Below are 21,966 nucleotides of genomic sequence, written 5' to 3'. Positions count from 1 at the left end.
TCCAGTAGTCAACACTTATTGTTTCTCTCCCTTGCAAGTGTAAACTACTCTTGCGAAAGCTGGCGTCACCCAGACAGACCAGCCTCAATTTGGCATAAGAAAGGAGAAAGAGAATAAAGGAGTACAGAGGTATAAGTAGGGGACCTACAGCACCATGATTTTTGAGTGCTTTTCACTATCTATCTGCTGGTCAGATAAGTGACAACCTCCCAAGGCTTCTGCAGCTAAGAGGGTCCCTACGCCTTGTCCCTTATTCGTCTTTCCGCGGAATTGAGTGACCGATCCTGGCTTGGCACCGCTGGAATCGAGAGATGCAAGGAGGGTAAGAAGCACCCACACCTGATCTCCTATCTTTAGTGTACACATATTTTGAAATAGAGCTCTATACTTTGTTTTCTTTCTTTGGGATTGTGGCTTCAGTTTTGTAACTTGTTTGTGTGTGTAACATCTCTACATTTAAATAAGTAGGCACTAGCAATTTTGTAACCACATGATTAGAATCTAGCTTAATAAATTTTGGTAACCATTTGTGCATAAGCCTGACTTGTTTTCTCTGGTTTACTGTAAAGCAGCCAACACAATTAAAGAACCTCAGCCGTTTTGGCTCTAAAGCCTGGCCATTAGGTGAGAGTACTAAGAGCCTAGCGTTGAGTTGTGCCGCCTCCACGGGGCAAACTCTTGGGGCACCTGTCAGTCAATCCTGGCTGCCCGCTGCGAAGGAGCTCTGAGATCTAGCAGTTAAAGTCACGGGTGTGGAGAGGCTCTTAGTGCTGCCATTGGGGCACCTGTCAGTCAGTATTGACTGCCCGCTGCGAAGGGGCTCTGAGCTCTAGCAGTTAAAGTCACGGGTGGTTAGGACCTTGGGGCATCCGTCAGCCTAGCCCGGGCTGCCCGCCGCGAAGGGACAGTGCATCCTAGCGGTTAAAGTCACGGATGGTATAAACGGGCATAGCTGGCACCTCACCAAACATCCTTGGCCGTCGGCTAACAACAGGTCAGTTTTGAACCTTTGGCATTTTATGCTGCATGAGCTCCTCCTCCCAAAGGGAAATGGTTCGTCCCACGAGCTGGGAGTTTAGTGCCTTGCTCTGCTCTGGATGGAACCATCTCGCTGGTGGCAGGAGCAGGGGCGATAAAGTCATGGGGGAGCCCATTTCATTTTTGTTTTTATTTTGCTGTCAGGAATGTCAAGAAAAATCTCTGCGGTTACATTATTTGCCATCCGCCCCGTCTCAGGGTGCGAACGGTCCCTCCCCAGTCCAGGCTGGCAGTTCACTGTTCTCCTGCCCATGGGGGTGGATGGGGGTGGGCGAAGGGAGTGAACACGGTATCACCAGAGCCAATTCTCCAGTCCCTGCTGTGTAGTTCTGATCTCCGTTCGGAGTAAGGAGAAGTCACTCCGCCCTGCGACGGCTGCTGCAGGCTCGGAGCCGGCTCAGTAAGAACTTTGGATTTCTTCAGGAAAAAAGAAAAGAAAAAGTTCCGCTGGCCGCTGGCAAAGAGCCAAGTGTGTGCGGACGTGTCTCTGCAGAATCACAGCGCTGGGGGTAAAGGACAACAGAGAGCATCGTGCGAGATCGGCAACTACTGGGCATGTGCAGTAAGGGGGGACGGACAGGTCAGTCAGTTAAGCAGCTGGTTGGTCGGAAGCCACTCGTCCTGGTCACAACTTGTTTTAAAGGTCAGAATTGTCAATCCGAATTCTGGGGTAGTGGTCAAGGCTGAGCATGTGCAAGTGAGGGAACTGTTTCTACAAATAGGAAGATACATAACGAAAGAGGTACAATGTAGCATAACCGTAAAAGGCCAGTTGCCAGCAATAGTTTTGGAGTCCAGAGGCTGCGTCTGAAAAGGAGAGAGGCATGCAGGAAGAGCCGGGGAGCCAGCAAGAAGAGCCAGAGAAGAACTGCGGTGGAGATAGAAAAGAAAGCGGGAGTAGGGCAGAGGGAATTGAAAAGTAGCTGCAGCAGTGATTTGACTTTTAAAAGAAAACAGCAACAGATTTATAGCGTAAGCTTAATATTCTTCTAATTATGGTTTATTGTATAGGATAGTATATAGGGTTAGTACGTGTATGCTTTAAGTGTGTGTGTGTGTGTGTGCATGTTTTAAGTATATTTACAGCAGCAGTTAGTGGGGAAGGAGGCTAAGGAGGCACCACCCTAAGGGGGCCATGTGACCTCCACATGTGACCCCTCCCCGCATCACCCCTAGCCCCGGGGACTCTCCACATGAACCTTCCCCGCCCAACCCCTCGTCCGGGACCCCCACGATATCCCCATACTGCCCTTCCCCCCAGGCCCACCCCACCTTACCTGAGGCCGGGAAGGTGTCCCTTGTCTGGCCCCTGCGCTCCGGTGGTGGGCTGGGCTGCGTGGCCACGCCACTGGGCGCTCTGGACGGCCCCGCCCCTGGAGCTCAGGGAGCGGGCTGGGGGCACTACAAGGCCCTCAGTGCGACCCCCATGCAGCACCAGTGTATACATATGTAAACTTTAAAGTAATTTAAGATCTGTTGTCAGCGATTTGTTGCAAATTGGCTACATCCAATGAATTGCTTTGCTTAGAATCATTTGAGCGATATGCTATTGTAGTTTAAGTGCTCTTTAATTTGCAATATGGGATTTTTGTCTCGGGGATTTTGTGCCTTATTGAGGTGTTTTGGATACACTTTATTAGGGATTATTGGTTATATCAATAAGATACTTTGTTTTAGAAAGAATATTGCCTGTGTCAATTACTTTAGCAGAAGGTTATATCCGTTTCCTTTAGTGTTTCCTTAACAACCCCAGAAACTTTTACCTCATGAAGAACAGACTAAGGGGGAAATAGGCAGGTTATAAAGCAGTGCCCCAAAAGCCATTTTTGGGGTAATAGTAATCCTGGATTGTGGTGGGGGAGGTAGGAGAATAGGACATTTGAAAGTGGCAGTTGGACCTGGGCTTGGGAAATAAATACAGCCCTGTATGTGGAGGAGGTGTGGGGTGGAAATGGCTCCCACATAAAGTAGACTTCCATGTCCTTGGCTAATAAACACTTGTATCCAGGGTCAGTGCCTGAAAACCCACTTTCTTGTCCCCTCCCCCCGAAATGCTCCTCCTACACTTCAGAAAAGGACCAGATGGCTGGAAGCTGAAGAAAGACTAATTCAATCTGGAAATAAGGACAAATTTTCTACAGTGAGGATGATCAACCATTGGGACAAACTCCGAAGGGAAATGATGGATTCTCCAGCTCCTGATGTCTTCAAAACCCGTCATGACTCCTTTATGGAAGATGCTTTAGCCCAAACAGAAGTTGTTGAGCTCCATACAGGGGTAATACATTGAAATGTCATGGCCTGTGTTATGCAGATGATATAGATGTGTAAGCAGTGTCAGGATGAGCTCCGCCCTGACACCTGGTGGTGAGGTGTGGCAAGTTGTGGAAAAGAACTTCAGGGGCTGATCTCATTTGCATAGGCACACCCACCCTGCCTAGAATGAGGCCATAGCTGCCCAAATGGTCACTTTGGCTGCTGTGGGATCCCCAGTGTCTCTGTTATTGGGGCAGGAAGAATAAATTGTTATTACTCTGATTATGGGAACTGCTTGGAACTGTACTTGGCCTTTTGTTATGATGGAGGGACTCACCATCAACTAAGTGGCACTCGCTAGGCAAGGGTCATGGGTTCCAAAACTCTGTGAATTGAGAGAGGTTGGGGACAAGTATTATTACTTGGTGGTATGGGCCCTTTGGTGAGGGTCTTACATGCTAATTGCACTTTCTCCTCTCTCTACTGTGGAATATCAGAGCTAATTTTGATTTCATTAGAAGTTTAGTTATAGGCTGCTGAGCTCACTTTGGGCTAATAGTGCACCAGCACTGAGGCTCCCCTACTACAAGCTGAATTCACCAAAGAGCTGAGCTGACTAAGAGCTGAAATCACAGAGCGTTGTGTTAAGTAGTGGGGGAGCCTGAAGATATATTGTGGAGCAGTTTGCGGGATGGCTGGAGTGCCTTGTGGACAGGCTGGTGGAGCAGTTTGTAGGACGGTGGGAGCTGCTGGTGGGACGTGGAGCAGTTCGTGGGATGGCGGGAGTTGCTTGTGGGCCGCGGAGCGGAGCTGAGCAGAGCGAAGGAGTTCGTGGGGTGGCTGGCAGAGCGGAGCGGAGCGAAGGCCTATGGAGCTATGAGGCGGTCAGCTTCAGATCATGTAAGGTGCTTCTTACCCCCATCCCATCTCCACCCAGGTTGGGAGGTAAAGCTCCGCAGATAAACTTTCGAACTCTGGGGCTGCCCTGACCAGGGACAGAGACTTTTGGGTCATTGGACTTTTGGGACTTTGGGTGATTTGGGGTTGCTGGACTCAAGAACCAAAGGGAAAGGGGCATGCCCCAATTTGCTTGGGGTGGGTTTTTTTTTTGCTCCTGGGTTGTGGTATGAATCCTGTTGGTGGTGTTTCCCCAATATAATGCCACATTGTTTCTTTCTGTTATTAAAAGGCTTTTTGCTACACTCAGACTATGTGCTTGCGAGAGGGGAAGTATTGCCTCTTGGAGGCGCCCAGCCAGGGTGGTATATATTTGTCCCAGGTCACTGGGTGGTGGCTCGAGCCGGTTTGCATTGTGTTATTGGAATGGATCCCCTAGATATTGAACCCGGCCCTTGTTGCTGCCAACTCTGATGGGCAGAAGGGTTACAGATGATTGACTGGTCTCTTCTGGCCTAAATATCTATGAATTTCTGAAGCCATTTCCTGACCTTTCTGCACAATCACCTTTACAAGAGTTCCCCTTCCATGAGGATGTTTGGTGCAGTGGTTGGTTGTGTCAAGATTACAGACCAGAAGAACTTTTTATGGAGAGGCAGACACAGCACCAAATTATGTATGAATTCTCTGCAGTAATTGGTGAAGAAAATTTCCTTCTGCACAAAACGGCGTCTTATAATAAAAACCCTTAGGAATGAGTAAATACAGGTGTCACTAGTGATCAGCACTAACAACAAAAACAGGAATTTGTTAGTTAAAATATTTGTAGTATAATAACTAGCAGCTTTTTTGCTTATTTTGCAATTTCAGAGTTAAAGTGAACAAGTGCAACATATATCAACTGAGTAAATGTCATCTCATTAATGGTGAACCACACATCTTTTTCATTACACTGGAGGTTAAGTCCAATCACAGACAAATTCTAAAATGTGACCCTCAGCTGTTTCCACCAGCGATTTCTGTGCATGATGGCAAGTAAGTTGAGAGAAAACAAAATGCATTTGCAGTGTTATCATAGAATCATAGAATCATAGAATATCAGGGTTGGAAGGGACCTCAGGAGGTCATCTAGTCCAACCCCCTGCTCAGAGCAGGACCAATCCCCAACTAAATTCTCCCAGCCAGGGCTTTGTCAAGCCTGACCTTAAAAACTGCTAAGGAAGGAGATTCCACCACCTCCCTAGGTAACGCATTCCAGTGTTTCACTGCCCTCCTAGTGAAAAAGTTTTTCCTAATATCCAACCTAAACCTCCCCCACTGCAACTTGAGACCATTACTCCTTGTTCTGTCATCTGCTACCACTGAGAACAGTCTAGATCCATCCTCTTTGGAACCCCCTTTCAGGTAGTTGAAAGCAGCTATCAAATCCCCCCTCATTCTTCTCTTCTGCAGACTAAACAATCCCAGTTCCCTCAGCCTCTCCTCATAAGTCATGTGCTCCAGCCCCCTAACCATTTTTGCTCCCCTCCGCTGGACGCTTTCCAATTTTTCCACATCCTTCTTGTAGTGTGGGGCCCAAAACTGGACACAGTACTCCAGATGAGGCCTCACCAATGTCGAAAAGAGGGGAACGATCATGTCCTTCGATCTGCTGGCAATGCCCCTACTTATACATCCCAAAATGCCATTGGCCTTTCTGGTAACAAGGGCACACTATTGACTCCTATCCAGCTTCTCGTCCACTGTAACCCCTAGGTCCTTTTCTGTAGAACTGCTGCCTAGCCATTCGGTCCCTAGACTGTAGCGGTGCATTGGATTCTTCCGTCCTAAGTGCAGGACTCTGCACTTGTCCTTGTTGAACCTCATCAGATTTCTTTTGGCCCAATGCTCTAATTTGTCTAGGTCCCTCTGTATCCTATCCCTACCCTCCAGCGTATCTACTACTCCTCCCAGTTTAGTGTCATCTGCAAACTTGCTAAGGGTGCAATCCACACCATCCTCCAGATAATTTATGAAGATATTGAACAAAACCGGCCCCAGGACCGACCCTTGGGGCACTCCACTTGATTCCGGCTGCCAACTAGACATGGAGCCGTTGATCACTACCCGTTGAGCCCGACAATCTAGCCAACTTTCTATCCACCTTATAGTCCATTCATCCAGCCCATACTTCTTTAACATGCTGGCAAGAATACTGTGGGAGACCGTGTCAAAAGCTTTGCTAAAGTCAAGGAACAACACATCCACCGCTTTCCCCTCATCCACAGAGCCAGTTATCTCCTCATAGAAGGCAATTAGATTAGTCAGGCATGACTTGCCCTTGGTGAATCCATGCTGACTGTTCCTGATCGCTTTCCTCTCCTCTAAGTGCTTCAGAATTGATTCCTTGAGGACCTGCTCCATGATTTTTCCAGGGACTGAGGTGAGGCTGACTGGCCTGTAGTTCCCAGGTTCCTCCTTCTTCCCTTTTTTAAAGATGGGCACTACATTAGCCTTTTTCCAGTCGTCCGGGACTTCCCCCCGATCGCCATGAGTTTTCAAAGATAATGGCCAATGGCTCTGCAATCACATCCGCCAACTCCTTTAGCACTCTCGGATGCAATGCATCCGGCCCTATGGACTTGTGCACGTCCAGCTTTTCTAAATAGTCCCGAACCACTTCTTTCTCCACAGAGGGCTGGTCACCTCCTCCCCATGCTGCGCTGCCCAGTGCAGTAGTCTGGGAGCTGACCTTATTTGTGAAGACAGAGGCAAAAAAAGCATTGAGTACATTAGCTTTTTCCACATCCTCTGTCACTAAGTTGCCTCCCTCATTGAGTAAGGGGCCCACACTTTCCTTGACTTTCTTCTTGTTGCTAACATACCTGAAGAAACCCTTCTTGTTATTCTTAACATCTCTTGCTAGCTGCAACTCCAGGTGTGATTTGGCCTTCCTGATTTCACTCCTACATGCCCAAGCAATATTTTTATACTCTTCCCTTGTCATTTGTCCAATCTTCCACTTCTTGTAAGCTTCTTTTTTGTGTTGAAGATCAGCAAGGATTTCACTGTTAAGCCAAGCTGGTCGCCTGCCATATTTACTATTCTTTCTACACATCGGGATGGTTTGTCCCTGTAAACTCAGTAAGGATTCTTTAAGATACAGCCAGCTCTCCTGGACTCCTTTTCCCCTCATGTTATTCTCCCAGGGGATCCTTTATATTAAAGTACTGTACTGCATCTTTTCAGATACATGCATTGACTGTTCAGAAAAAGAAATATCCCAAGGGCAGATAAATCCTTCGCCTGCCCTTTCTTTAACTCCTTTCCACGTAACTTGGATATAAGATTAATAGTAAAAATAGTGTTCCAAATATTGATTAGTTCAGTAGAAAACATCAAAGTGATTTGAATAAACATTAACACTTATTAAAGCCAAGGTGCTGTCATTACAGGCACAAAACTGTTAGGATAACATACAACACTGGGAACCATTTTGTACATTTCCAAAAACTTGATCAAACCGAGCGTTGGCATTTCTGTGGTGGAATTCTGGAAATTAAAAGGAAAGGAAGTGGAGTTATTATTGCACAGATGAAGAGTTCTCCAAGTAACTTGAAAAGGAAAGTGTACCAAGCCACACTGCTACTGTGCAACTCTCACAGCAACATTAAAGCCTGGTTTAACTAGTTGTAGTGTGTGTGGGAATAGGGTTGTAATATCCCTTTAAGTTGTTTGTGAGCCCTCTGATGGTACTTACTGTGGTCCATGTTTTAGAAGACATCTGAAATCAGTCTGACCACAGTGTGCACTAAGCTAGGTCTTGTATGTTTGTATATAAATAAAGATATTTTGCGGGGGGGGGGGGGGGGGGGCAATTGTGTCTGATAGTTTCTTCAAATAATTTTTGTTGTGCACCATGCAAAAGACATGACACTAATTATAACATTTTAGATATTTATACAACTATGAAATAAGTTCTGATAAATGTAGCCATTTTTCCTGTTCTTAATTTGTCTAAGAACAAAGCAGGGTTAGTCCTACAGACTTCTTAAATTGTAACTGTTGTCAATATAAACCATGTAAAAACATTACATCTGGATGTGCAACAATTTGGTCAACTATTGCTTTTGGTTGATTTTTTTTCATGCATGTGATATGACTACTGTCAAATAGATACAAATTAGAAACTCAGGTATGATATTTAGCAGAGTGTAGCCCAGTCACTGGAATTTCACCTCTGGGAACGATCTTCTCTCACCTTAATGGCACTTAGAATATCCTGAAAAGTATTTTCTTATACTTTTCTTACTTACAGCCACTCACATCCCATCTCCAGATCTGATTAATTATTAAATAATTTATTAATTTACTAATAGACACTGTTATGAAACTCAATCCATATTTATTCTGGTGAAATGTTTGAAAAGGCGTCTCTCACACACTGATGAATTACTAAGAAATGGTCTTTGCACCGGGGGCCTGGAACTCAGGGTGCTGGGAGTGCAGGTGCAGTAGCACCCCCGGGTTGAAGTGGTTTCCATCCTACTCATGGCGTCCAGCCCCCCCACTATAACATTAGTGCGATACCCGCCTTTGCACAAGGGATGGGAGCCACCAACCCACAGGGAACCGACTTCACCTCATCTCCCCTAAAAAGAACATGAGTCCTTGTGGCACCTTAGAGACTAACCAATTTATTTGATCATAAGCTTTTGTGAGCTACAGCTCACTTCATCGGATGCATCACGATCATCCCTGTTGCATCCCATGAAGTGAGCTGTAGCTCACAAAAGCTTATGATCAAATAAATTTGTTAGTCTCTAAGGTGCCACAAGTACTCCTGTTCTTTTTGCGGATACAGACTAACAGGGCTGCTACTCTGAAACCTGTCATCTCCCCTAGTGGCTCCCCGGGCAACTCGCTTCCCCGACCGAGATGATTAAGGGTTAAACCCACAGAGCTCGGGGTCCTCCACAGCCTAGACAGGCCCAGGAATGACTGCGCGAGGGGGCGGGCGAAGGGAGGGACCTTCTCGTGCCCGCCGCGGAGACCCGGGGGCCGAGCCCGGCCCGAGCGGCGCGTGCGGGAGCGAGCCCCCTCTGCAGGCTGCAGCCCCGGCGCGCGGGGCGGTGAGCGGGGCCCGGGGAGGCGCCGCCAGAGGCGGCCGCGGAGGGAGGGAAGCGGCCGCAGAGGCTGCGAATCGCTGCCCGGGGAGGAGGCTGCTGCGGGGGCGGGTCCGTTCGGTCGGTTCCTCTGGCCTGTGCCACGGGCGCTGGGACCGGCCCGCTCGGGGCACCGGGCTCGGCGCCGGGCCGGGGCCGCTGCACACACCGGCGATGGGAGCGCGGGGGGAGGCTGCGCTGGGTCCGTGGGTACCGCGGGGGGAAGGTTCCTTCTTTGAGCGCCCCATCGGGCAGCGTGCTGGGGATTCAGCCCGGGGCCTCCAGCGCTACCAGCCTGGGCTGCTCCTGCTTGAGCTGCAGCTCTCTGGCTGGGGCTCCCAGGGTCTGTGCAGATGGCAACTAAAAGCTGCAGCCGGGCTGTGCCAGCTGATGGGGCTCAGCCTAGGGGCAGTTTAATGGCAGGGCAGACATTTGGGCTCCTGCTGGAGCCTGGGCTTTGGGACCCTGCTCTGTGTAGCTCAAGAACAAATAAAGTTGGTCCAATAAGAGATATTACCTCCCCCATCTTGTCTCTGTAATATCCTGGGTCCAACACGGCTACAACACTGTAACCCTAATTCCTGCCCAAGAAAGAGGGCAAGCCCAGGGAGGGAGCACCTGGGGAGTGAACCAACCCTGCACACACCCCACAATGCCACTCCAGTGCCCCACATTCACCCTGCAGTAGTGGCTCCAGCAGAGTCCTATGGGGCTGCCTGCCCCCAGTGCCCTGCTCTGGGCATTGCCTCATGGCTAGAAGGGTCGTAGTGCTACTCAGGTTTGGTCTGCCCAGCCCCCCAGCATGGTGACAGAGGGTCAGGTGTGCAGGCTAAACGTAAGTGGGGCTGTGACCTGGTGCTCCAGGTTGCTGTGACACTCACTGACGTTTGGTCTGCCTGTCTCGTCATGACAGAGGGTCAGGAGAATGAAGCCTCAGAAGTGATGCAGCTCTTTGTGACAGGATACAACACCCACAGCAGGGGGCCAGGCCCAGCTCTGGGCGCCACCACTGAGCGGTGAATCACAGACACAGAAAACATTGTCCATTACTTTTTTTACACTGCGACAAACCTGAACCCATAATAATGGTACAAACTTTCAAACCCCCCCCCCCCCCAGCGCCCTCCCAGTTCCATGGACTACTGTACTTTTGCATCATCTGCAACAACTCTTCCTCTACCAATGTGTAAACTTTGCCATGCTGAGTTGGGTTGTTTGTCCTTTCAGATGTCACTGATGTTTGAGGATGTGGCCATGTATTTCTCCCCAGTGGAGTGGGCGCTTCTGGGCGAGGAGCAAAGGCAACTTTACAGACATGTCATGTGGGAAAATTACCAGACTCTGGTTTCATTAGGTGAGGAGCTGTGTCTGTGAGATCAGGGCCCCAGAGCACTGGGTGCTGCACAGAGACACTGTAACTGAGATGGAGCATTGGTATGAGTGGTTGGGTGGAGAGGTGTCTATGGGAGGAGGGGTGCATGGGTGTGGATGGATAGAGGCATGTTTAACTGAGGAGATCAGCCAGTTCGTGGGGAGACAAGGTGGGTGAGGTAATATCTTTTATTTTGCCAACTTCTGTTGGTGAGGGTGAGAAGTTTTTGAGCCACCCAGAGCTCTTCTTCCGGTCTGGGAAAGGAAAGCTTCTCTCTCACCAACAGAAGTTGGTCCAATAAAAGGTATTACCTCATTCACCTGCTCTCTCTAATGTCCTGTGACTGACAGGGCTATAACTACACTGCATATCTTCAAGGGGACGCACTTCCACCCATAGTCACTAGGGCTCCACAGTTTAAGGCAAGAGAATTCTGGCTCTTGTAGTTCCCCAGGCTGAGCACATGAGCAGAAAAGGGCCCTGTGTTCTACAGGATGAAAGGCTAACGCCACAGTTAAGGAGAGAGACAGACTGGGTTCATCTAAGCTGGTATGCAAGACCAACACCACAGCCGTGGTTTGCCTGGGTCAATTGACTCAGGACGTGTTACTCAGGCTGGAGGGCTAAAAATTGCAGTGTATATGTTCACGCTTGGATTAGAGCCTGACCCTGCTGCAGTCCTTAGGGGAGTGGAGGCGGGGCTAGGGCGGGGTGGGAGTTTTGGTTAAGGGGTGGAGCAGGGATGGGGCTGGGGCAGAGCAGGGGCTGGAGCAGCATGCAGCTGCGTAGGGCACCAGCAAATTTGGTGCCCCAAATTTCTGGGTGCCCTACGCAGCTGTATATTTTGCATATAGGTAGGGACGACCCTGTCTGGGACCCTCCCTCCAAATATTCACTCAGCAATTTTGCAGTCCCACAGCCCAAGCCCCTCAAGTCCAAGTCATCTGATCCAGGCCAGGCACAGGTGTTTAATTCCTATGTAAACATATCCACAGGAGGGAGAAGGGTGCTGGGCCATAGTAGAGTAACTTTCCTAGGACAAGGAGAAATATCCAACTTTTGCCACGTGTTCCCCCCAGTCCATTCAGACACTGCAGTCCTCTCCAGCTCCCCTTTCCACAGGTGCCAGGTTGTTTGCAACTCAATATCCTGCCACTACCGGGCACCAGGAGTTTTGACCATAAGCTGCAGTTCATGTTTCCACGGAAAACAATTGCTATTAGCCTTCACAATTAGCTCATAGCCTAATTGGCACAAACATTGCATATGGAGCTGCACAGTGTTCTTAGAAGTTCTTAGGGGTGATGCTTTTCTCTAAACAGGAATCCAAACCCCCAAGCCAGTGGTGATCTCCAGCATAGAGCGAGGGGAAGAGCTGTGTGTCCAGGGTCCCACAGAAGATGAAGATGAGGAAGTCCTGAGTGGTACCCGCCCAGGTGAGGAAGGAGTTAAAGTGTTGAGCAGGGAACAAATGATAGCTTAAAGGCAGCTGGAATCCTGATACATTTTGGCCAAAGTGACAATACATCCGGGAATGTTAATTTTTAGTCTAATGTCGTTGGGCTTTTTTAGAACAAAAAGAAAAGGAGTACTTGTAGCACCTTAGAGACTAACCAATTTATTTGAGCATAAGCTTTCATGAGCTACAGCTCACTTCATCGGATGCATGAACAGTATCACATTGTCGGTTCTCATTCAATTCATGATCCACTGTAATCACCACATTCTTTTCTGATGCGCTGCTGCCAAGCCAGTTATCCCCCATTTTCTATTGTGCATTTCATTTTTCCTTCCTAGGTGAACTATTTTGAACTTGTTTCTTCAATTTCACCTGGTTGATTTCAGACCAATTCTCCAGTTTGTCAACATCATTTAGAAATCTAATCCTGTCCACCAAAGTGTTTGTAATCCTTCCCTGGCTGTCTGAATCATTGTCTGAGCAGCACTTGGGAATCTCCCGAGTTCAGGCCCAGTTTTGTAAGGACCCAACATTGTTCCATTGCTTTTTCGGGCTCTGGATTGACATTAATAAGGGATTTCGTTATTACTCTCGAGGACTGGTTGGGAGGCAACATCATGTTGTGGGAGTGAGGAGACCTGGATTCTATTCCTCATTCTGCCACTGAGCCGCTGGCAGACCTTGGACAATGTTGTATTAATTCATATAGTCTATAAGGGCCCAAAGAGACAAAGGTGTTAACATGACACGGTTATGGCCAACATTAAAGAGTGTTAAATAAGATTTGGGGTTTGGAATACAGAGACAGAACCCTGTGTAGTACCATGGAGAACACCATGAAAAATTCTTTCTATTCTTTTATTAAAGATATAGAAAAAGAAGGAAAAAGAGTTAAGGCATTTGAAATGTCAGGTATGACCTAAGAACTTTTATTTTGACAATGTCCCTTGTTTCCTTTCCCTTTACCTGGAGAAATTCTTCAGACAAAAGGCCTCTGTTTGAAAGTCTTTTTGATGGTATTAAAGATGGTAATAACTGTCCTTTTGGGGAAAATAGAAGCAGCTAGTTGAAATGGGCTGGAGCTGTTGCTGATATTATTAAAATCCGATCTTGTTTCCTGGGAGACAAAACAAGAGAAACCCACTTAAGACGGAAGAGAAAAGAACAGCATGGATAGAACATGTGGCTTCTGGCTCAGGTTTACTCTTACTTGCCACTTCATGGCTGGAGAAACACAGGCACGGCACACAGTCTGATCAGCCAATTGGAGACTTGCCTGGCAAACCTGTCAAGTGTTAGTCTATTCTGGACAATGCGTTTGGCTGCCTCTTTGATCACAGGCTTACAACAAGGTTGCAAACTATGACAGTTTTTGCCACCTAAGCGAGACTCTTATTTACTAGAAGGCAAAGGGAGAAGAATAAGAAAGAGAAGAAATATGGTGGGGAATGGAAAGAATTCATGAGGGTTAGGAGGGATGGGGACAAAATCTCACATTCCAGGTGATTTTGGGGAGTTAGCCAGAACTGGTAACAGTGGCAATATCCTCCAGCTCCGTTTCTCTGGTGCAGTCTTGTTAAGACATCTCTTAGGATTAGGATGAAGAAGATCTGGGGTCCCAAAATAGGATCAGGGTGGCATCATGATGGTATCGCTCACTGCAGCAGTTGTTGGCATGCTCCTGCAGTTGCTGTTTTTTCAGTCAGCAAGGGTTGCATTCAGTCCCGCTCCTTTATTTTCCCCAGAAAGTGTTTTCATTTGAGAAACCCCAAAAGGAAGTAATGGGCAAAATAGACCAGCCCCTCATTGTTTTTCTATCAGGCCTAAATTTTAACTCAGTCATTTTGGTTCGTTAATGTCCAGTTCCACAATTCTCTTGTTTACAGCCATCATTTTAACACTGTCCTTGATTTGCATTATAGGCCTTTATTATTTGGACTAGTTCCATCATCTTGTTTATATTTTGCACCGTTTCCCATCAGTATTTATTGTTATAGGATATTGTAACACTTTATAAACTTTCTCACAGTTTTTACAGTTAAACTGCCAATAAGGGTAAATTTGTGGGCCCAATTATTAAAACAGCAAGTTACTCCTTTGACTCAGGTTCTCTCCCACCCTTTCTGTATTTAGTATATAAGCTCTTCAACATCAGGGCGATCTCTCTCCAATTTTGTGCAGCACCTGGTGCTATGGAACCACGATCTCAGTTATGCTACCACAGTACAAAGTAACTGTTGAGGCCCAAATAGCTTCCCCTCTTGTGCATTGTGGAACCTGCTGTCCAACAGTGACCATAAATGAGTAATTTACATTGCAGGGGAAAGGGCTTCTCTCAGTGATATTCATTCGGTCTATGTGCTGTCAACCAAAGACCTTGGTGTGGGTTTTCCAGATGCAGAGGAGACCTGGGGCTGGTCAGCAACTGAAAGCTCTTTGGGCTTCTTGCTCACACAAAGCTCTTCCCCTAGAACAGGTAGGGAACCAGCTCTGCCCTTTCCATCAGTGGGAGCCAGAGAGCTCATTTCAGGAATCGTCCATCAGCTGCAAACTCTCCCCTCCCAGAGCATTACAATAGGGATTGAAGCCCAAACACGAGAAGTGCTACAGTTCCTCACCCTGATATCCCCCTAGAAACCCCATCTCTCCCCTTACGCAGATTCCCCCAGTCTCTCCCCCTCCCCCATTTTCCATAGAACATGGAGCCGTTGGGATCCCATCACAGTGTGAGTGTTCCGTGTGTGTCCCTCGGGAGAGGGGTCCTCAGTGCTGGTGTGTGGTGATGCTGTTCTCCCCAGTGAGACGGGCCTCAGAATAGGGAGAGAACTGTGGGGGCTGATTTTCACATTTACTTGTGGGGCTATTATCAGGGCCTATGGGACACTGACCTTCTCCTCCTCCCACAGCGCTGGAGCCCCTGGGAGTTTGGCCTCTTGCACTCAACTGCAAAGGGTCAGCCGTGTTCTGAAGGGAGGGGTGTTGAGCTTTCTCAGGCATATCCCCCTACTAGGAATATTAGTGGTATCCCTTTGTGAGCAGCACAAGAAATAACATCTGTATTCTGTTCCCCACCAAGCAGGGGCGAGGAACCTGAGCAGGGCTGCGGGGCAGACTCCTGAGGAATGGTGTGGCAACCTGGAGCCACTCAGGCCTTTCCCAGGGACATCAGGGAAGAAGCATTCCAAGAAATCTGAGCGGGGGAGACCCCACAAGAGGCAGTGCAGGCCACAAAGACAGAGGAAAAATCTGATCAGAAATGAGCCAGCAACCTCAGTAGGCCATCAGAGGAGATCCAGACCATACATAAAGCCTCCTGCAGAGGTTAAAGCTGAGCCCAGAAAGAGCCTGTTTACCTGTCGTGTGTGCAGAGAAGAATTCAAGGTGCAAAGAGACCTGATAAGCCACCACCGGATGGTTCATAGGAGACAGGAACTGTATCACTGTAGTGAGTGTGGGGAGAGCTTTAGGAGAAAGAAGGAGTTCAGAGTACATGGGAAAGCTCACAGAAAGAAGAGAGACCATCCCTGTTCTGAGTGTGGGAAGATATTCCACCAATTATCGCATCTCATTGCCCACCAGAGAATACATACAGGAGAGAGACCCTATTGCTGTGCTGAGTGTGGAAAAAGATTCTTCCATATATCAGCTCTTAACATCCACAAGAGAGTCCACTCAGGAGAGAGACCCTATGCCTGCACTGAGTGTGGAAAGCGATTTATGGATTCATCAACATTTCGTAATCATCAGGCAATCCACTCAGAAAAGAGACCCCATCGCTGTAACCAATGTGGGAAAGGCTTCAAAGTTATATCAGGTCTTACTAGACACCTGAAAATCCACAGCGAAGAGAGACCGTTCTTGTGCCATGAGTGTGGGAAAAGATTTTGTCTACGAGAACATCTGATCAGACATCAGAGGATCCACACTGGGGAGCAGCCCCATTGCTGTGCTGAGTGTGGGAAAAAATTCAGTCTCCTTCAAAGTCTCAGGAGACACCAGGAAACCCATATTATGGGGAGACTCCATCGCTGTGTTGAGTGTGGGAAAATATTCCGTCATCCAGAAAATCTCTCTAGACACCAGAGAGTCCACACTGGGAAACTCCATCGCTGCACTGAGTGTGGAAAAGGCTTTGTCTATATACATCATCTCAAGAGCCACCAGAGAATCCACACTGGAGAGAAACCGTATTGTTGCACTGAGTGCGGGAAAAGTTTCACCCAATTGTCTGGCCTCACCAACCACCTGAGAATCCATTCAGGAGAGCGACCCTATCCCTGCACGCAGTGTGGGAAGCGCTTTGCTCACTCATCATCTCTCACTGAACATCTGAAAATCCATTCAGGAGAGCGACCATATTCCTGCATTCAGTGTGGGAAGCACTTTGCTCGCTCATCATCTCTTACTCAGCATCAGAGAACCCACCCAGGAGAGCGACCATATTCCTGCACTCAGTGTGGGAAGTGCTTTGCTCGCTCATCATATCTTACTAAACACCAGAGCACCCACTCATGATAGAGGCGCCTGACCCTTGTGTTCAATGGAGGGAACCTCTTCAATCTCTCACTTCACCCTGTTCCCAAAGCCTGTAAAAGAGGGAGAACTTGCTCCCACTCTGAAATGTTCCCACCGCTTCACTAAGTAGACACGAGTTTAGGTGCTGGGTTTGTTAAAATAATTTGTATGGTCCTGGAGATGGGAGCATTTAAGCCAAGAGGTACTGAAACATTCCATTGTGGGCATTTTGGGCTGCAGCTAAGAGAGAGATGACTGGAGCCAAGACTGCACTTTGTTGGTCCTGGTTTCTCCCAAGCCGTTTGTTCACTGCGGCTCCCATCCTCTCAGGCTCCACAAATTGAAGTAATTGTTTTATTTCTTCTGGGATTTTTCTGTTTGGAAAAAGGAATAATGGATAAAGATTCTGGCAGAGACTGAAAAGGAGCTTTCATCTCCGTAGTTAATGAAAGGTTGTGACATCCCCTGTGTGCCCCTCATAGTACTGAATCAAAAGGAAGGTTGTTTTGATTTGGCTTTGAGAGAAAATTATGAAGCAAGGTGTCCTGATAGTTGGCTTCATGCAGAATGCAGCCAGGGTCCTGTCTTCACACCTAATTGCCTGGCAAGCAATACCAGCTAGGACCGGAAGGTTGGAAATCAGAGTTTCCGGATCAACAAACAGCATGCCATTTGGTTATGGCCTGCCTTCTTTGTCATCTTGATGGTACATGCAAATGCTTGACATCTATGGATGCTGCTGTCGTGATCAGCGTTGACTACATCACTTACCCATCATCTGATTCATTGTGCCATCAGAAGTCATACACCAGAAAAAAAGGCAAGGGCAGGGATGAGAGATGTCAGTTACTTCCTATTATAATGGCTTTTTTTTTTTAATAACTCAAATTTGTGTTCCTGGATGAGTTAGTGGCACTGTAATGCCACCTAGGGCTTGTCTACACTAGAACTTATCACTTACCAGAACACTCATCCACATCCCTGCGTGATGTAAAATATACTATCCTAAGCACTGGTGTAAACTGAGCTATGTTGTTGGGAGAGCTTCCCTGCCAACATAGGTACTGCCTGTCGTAGAGGTGGAGGTGTTCTGCTGACAGGCAAGCTCCCTCCCATTGGGTTAGAGCGTCTTGAATTCTAGCTTGGTGTCTTGAACACTAGCGGGAGCTGTACCACTTCTAGTGTACATTAGCCCTAACGCTTAGGGCTTGTCTACACTACCTGCTGTATTGGTGGGCAGCAATCGATCCAGCGGGAGTCAACACCAGTACTCCACCAGAACGAGGAGAACAAGCGCAGTTCATGGGAGGGTGTCAGCTATAGACTTACCGCAGTGTCTTCGCTGCGGTAAGTAGATCTAAGTACGTCGACTTCGGCTACACTATTCACATCGTTGAAGTTGTGGTATCTTAGATCGACCCCGTGCGGTAGTGTAGACAAGCCCTGACATGTACCTGGATCTCAGCCTTGACACCAAGTGGCAAGGAGTGCAGGAAAATCTCTCTGGGTAACTTTGCTCTGCTTTGCAGGCTGGGACTCGGGTTTGCTGCTTGTTGTCTGTGTTTTCTGTAAACAACTTGTGGAGTTGCAGTCCCAGCCCAGAGTGTGACATGGGTATGAAACACCCAGGGGTCATGGGGCAAGGGCAGAAGTGGGATCCTGCTTGGGAACAGGCAGCCCAGAGAGCATGGTTTCAGGAGAGAGAATCCTAAATAGAGAGGGAGAGAAACTAATCTCAGCAACATCCACAGTTCAAACTGAGCAGCAGTACCGGGCTATTGTCTCCCCGTTCCTCAAGCTGAGGTAATTTGTGGCCATTCTTCTCTGTCGGAAGGCGATGATGAGGTGGGACTTTATGTCACTGTTGTCTGGTCGTTCCTGGAGGGAATAAAATAATACAAGAGAAATACGAGTCTGAAATGGCTGCACTGCCATGTAAGTGAAGATCTGCAATCTTCCCTGCAGTGCTGACTTTGTTATGTTCCAGTCACTCTTGGGAGATGATGTTGGGGAGAAGCATCCATCCTACCTTTCTTTCTGGAGCTGGTTATGCCAGCTGCAGTTCAGCTCAGTTGTAATCTCCTTTTAACCATTATTTCTACTAAAGAAATGGGGGTGTAAGAACTCTGAACAAGTTAAAATCATCCAGAAAACTCTGTGCTCATGCTAAGCTTTATTGTACAAATTTACTAGTAGTTCAGTTGTTCTAACCTTTGTTCATTGTGTATGCGACATCTGTCAGACACAAGATGTATGCTCTGTTAAGGTTTGCCAAATATGAACTGTGTGCGAGGTACAGTTGATGCAAATATTTCTATGGTTTTATGCTACTTGTGTGCTATGGCCTACTACTAGCTAAACTGCTGTGTGCATAATTAGATAAGAAAAGGTGTGTAAGGTCTGCAGAATCTGGACTTTTCTGTCTTGTAAACGAGGAGAATACAAATATGAGCAAAACTGAGCTCATAGTTTGTAACAGAGTGAAGAGGTATCCGCTGCATAACATTTCTCCAAAGTGGGTACATACTTACCTTTCTGTATTACTGTGACAGTCTGTACCTCTGTGTTCACCCCTTACCAGGATAATGATCAATTTTGTACAAAGTATGCCTTTTGAGGTATTATTTTAAAATTCATAATGTGCTGAACATTATTGTCTTGTGAAAATATGGGAGGCAACATTCTATGTAAAGTTATGGTTCTACTGTATGATGTTACTTAGACATGTCATAGTTCTGGAGAAAACCCACAGACCTGTTCTTCAGAGACAAAAAGGCAGACTGACCTCTCAGCCAAATATCAGCTAAATCGAATGGACTTTCACCTGGTTAAGTGGCTGTTATTTGGCTAGGGGAAAGGGTGTGAGTGAGAAATCTGCATTTTAACAAAGCAACAGCTTAAGGTTTCCATCTAGACAGACCGTATGTCTCCTAAAATTCGGCTGGGGATGATTCTTTCACAAGAGAATGAACTATAAGAAAGGGGAAGAGGTGCCCCCAAATAGTCCTCTCTTTCTCTCCGCTCATGGCATCATTGACACCTGAAAGACAAAGAAAGTAACACCTCGCTTGGGGAGGGTCCCAAGCTGAAAGGATTCCCGCCAATAAAACTAATACAATAGGTGATGAGAGAGACTTTTGTTTTGAATCCATTTAGCTAGTTACGTTAGATATTAGTTGTGTTTTACCTTTTATTTTATAACCAGTCCTGACTTTTATGCCTCATTTCTTGTAATCACGTATAATCTTTTTTCTGTCGCTAATAAACTTGGTTTATTGTTTCATCTAAAACAGTGTGTTTGGATTGAAGGGTTTGAGAAACTTTATTTGAGACCAGGATTTGTGCCTAGCATTTTCTGTTAATAAAATGATGGAGTTTATATGAGCTTGTATTGTCCAGAAGAAGACTGGACAGGACCATGCATTACATTTCTGGGGGGAAGGTCTGGAACTAGGAATTGGCTAGTGTTGCTCTGCAGTGTAATTCAGGAGTCCCTGGCTATAGGCCTCATACAGTGTTGCTGGGAGTAATTTACATGCTGGAGGCTGAGAGAGCAAACCAGGAGTGGTTGCTTTCACAGCTAAGCAGTGTAAAAGGCACCCCTGGTTGGAGACCAGATGGGATACAGCTGTTCAACATTCTGGATGGAGCCGTGGTTAAAGTCACAATTCTACTGACTTCATTTCCAATCAGTAAATCTGTTGAGTCTGGTTACCTGACATTTCGGCTCACTATCAAACCCCAAAGTGAATAGGAGTTATTGTGCCTCTCTCTCCTGCTGGTGAATCTGAGCTGTGCTGTGACTAACCTGCCTGAGGAGTACATGTTAGCTAAACAGTTTGCCAGCCCCAAATGGTTAAAACTCATGAGACTGTTCTAAAAAAAGGGAAGTTGGAGGTTTTTACGTGCTTTAGGTTTCTGAGCTGTTAGGGTGCACTGGTTTCATGTTTTCAAGGTTTCAGCCAATCATAACCTCTCCACAGACCCCTTACACGACAACCTTTATACAATAGAGGCTGCAAATATATAACAGTGGTTGCAACAGTGATCTATACAATTACAGATTCTGGAATGTGTTTGCCCCAAAAGTAGCTATTGTGTCATACTGGCGGCCTGTGACATGCAGGAGGTCAGATTAGATGCTCTAATGGTCTCTTCTGGCCACAAAGTCTCCTCATTTCTGAAAAACTGAGTGGAGCACTGGGAGCAGCGTCTGATGTTTTACGGTCTAGCCGGCTTGCTTCCTAGAATGAACATTCATTGAGTGGGGAGATCCGCAGGGAGTAGCTCAAACCTCCAAAGTGCCTGGCCAGCGGTAGGACATTAGCACAGCAAGGGAGGGGTGTGGCAGTGACATCACAAAGGCCTTTTGCAGGACCTCAGACTATTGGTTCAAGGTGGTGGGGAGGTGGTGACCTCACAGAGAGATGCTGACATCAGCCAGGCAGGATAGGGGTGAGGGGCCAGGGAAACCTCACAGACCCGTGTGGCTTTGCTTCAGCAAGTCTCCTTCTCAAGGTCTCTCTTTGAGGACTGAGAGAGTATTAGGGTTCACGTATGTGAGCGCGAGGAGGAACCTCTTTCGAGTTTTCTCCTTTCCTTTTACTGATTTGAGTAGAAAAAAGACGTCCCTGTTTAGAAGGTAAGAGCCTCCTCAAAGTTTGAAACTTGTTCAGTCTGATCCAGCTGGTGACAGTTGAATTCTAGGCATGGAAAACACAAGCTTAAGGAGGCAGAATTTTATTCCACACCTAGAATTTTGTCCCTTAGAATCAGGGTATGTCTACACTACAAAATTAGGTTGAATTTATAGAAGTCGGTTTTTTAGAAATCGTTTTTATATAGTCGTGTGTGTCCCCACACAAAATGCTCTAAGTGCATTAAGTGTGTTAACTTGGCGGAGTGCTTCCACAGTACCGAGGCTAGCGTCGACTTACGGAGTGTTGCACTGTGAGTAGCTATCCCACAGTTCCCGCAGTCTCTGCTGCCCATTGGAATTCTGGGTTGAGATTCCAATGCTTGAAGGGGCAAAAAACATTGTCACGGGTGGTTCTGGGTACGTGTCATCAGGCCCCCGTTCCCTCCCTTCCTCCCTTTTGTGAAAGCAACGGCAGACAATCGTTTCGCGCCTTTTTTCCTGAGTTACCTGTGGAGACGCCATACCACGGCAAGCATGGAGCCCGCTCAGCTCACGATCAGCGTATGTCTCCTGGGTGCTGGCAGACATGGTATTGCATTGCTACACAGCAGCAGCAACCCATTGCCTTGTGGCAGCAGACGGTGCA

At 47.3% G+C, this 21,966-nt stretch overlaps 1 protein-coding gene across 5 annotated transcripts; it reads left to right on the top strand.

Moving 5' to 3' along the window:
• Nucleotides 1-9,196: 9,196 nt before the first annotated feature.
• On the top strand, nt 9,197-19,971 carry LOC144267021 (uncharacterized). Of its 5 annotated transcripts, XM_077820650.1 has the most exons (5): nt 9,197-9,302; nt 10,563-10,689; nt 12,030-12,143; nt 14,487-14,642; nt 15,243-19,971. In XM_077820650.1, the coding sequence occupies exons 2-5, from the start codon at nt 10,563-10,565 to the stop codon at nt 16,679-16,681; spliced, it is 1,836 nt and encodes a 611-aa protein (XP_077676776.1). In that variant the 5' UTR covers nt 9,197-9,302; the 3' UTR covers nt 16,682-19,971. The 5 variants fall into 5 exon arrangements, with proteins under 5 accessions (XP_077676776.1, XP_077676775.1, XP_077676774.1 ...); XM_077820649.1 differs by lacking the exon at nt 9,197-9,302 and having other exon boundaries at nt 9,334-10,689; nt 15,246-19,971; XM_077820648.1 differs by lacking the exon at nt 9,197-9,302 and having other exon boundaries at nt 9,335-10,689.
• The last annotated feature ends 1,995 nt before the right edge of the window (nt 19,972-21,966 follow it).

This window comes from Eretmochelys imbricata, chromosome 6 (genome assembly GCF_965152235.1).
Source record: "Eretmochelys imbricata isolate rEreImb1 chromosome 6, rEreImb1.hap1, whole genome shotgun sequence".
Lineage (NCBI taxonomy): Eukaryota > Metazoa > Chordata > Testudines > Cheloniidae > Eretmochelys > Eretmochelys imbricata.
This window is presented reverse-complemented; position numbering and strand designations above follow the sequence as displayed.

What these genes read in the sequence shown, in the direction of transcription:
- LOC144267021 (XM_077820648.1), top strand. Translation starts at nt 10,470, where the DNA reads ATGGACTACTGTACTTTTGCATCATCTGCAACAACTCTTCCTCTACCA. An exon ending in CCAGACTCTGGTTTCATTAG is followed by an intron (nt 10,690 to 12,029) that starts GTGAGGAGCTGT and finishes TTCTCTAAACAG; the next exon opens with GAATCCAAACCCCCAAGCCA. An exon ending in AAGCTCTTCCCCTAGAACAG is followed by an intron (nt 14,643 to 15,242) that starts GTAGGGAACCAG and finishes TTCCCCACCAAG; the next exon opens with CAGGGGCGAGGAACCTGAGC.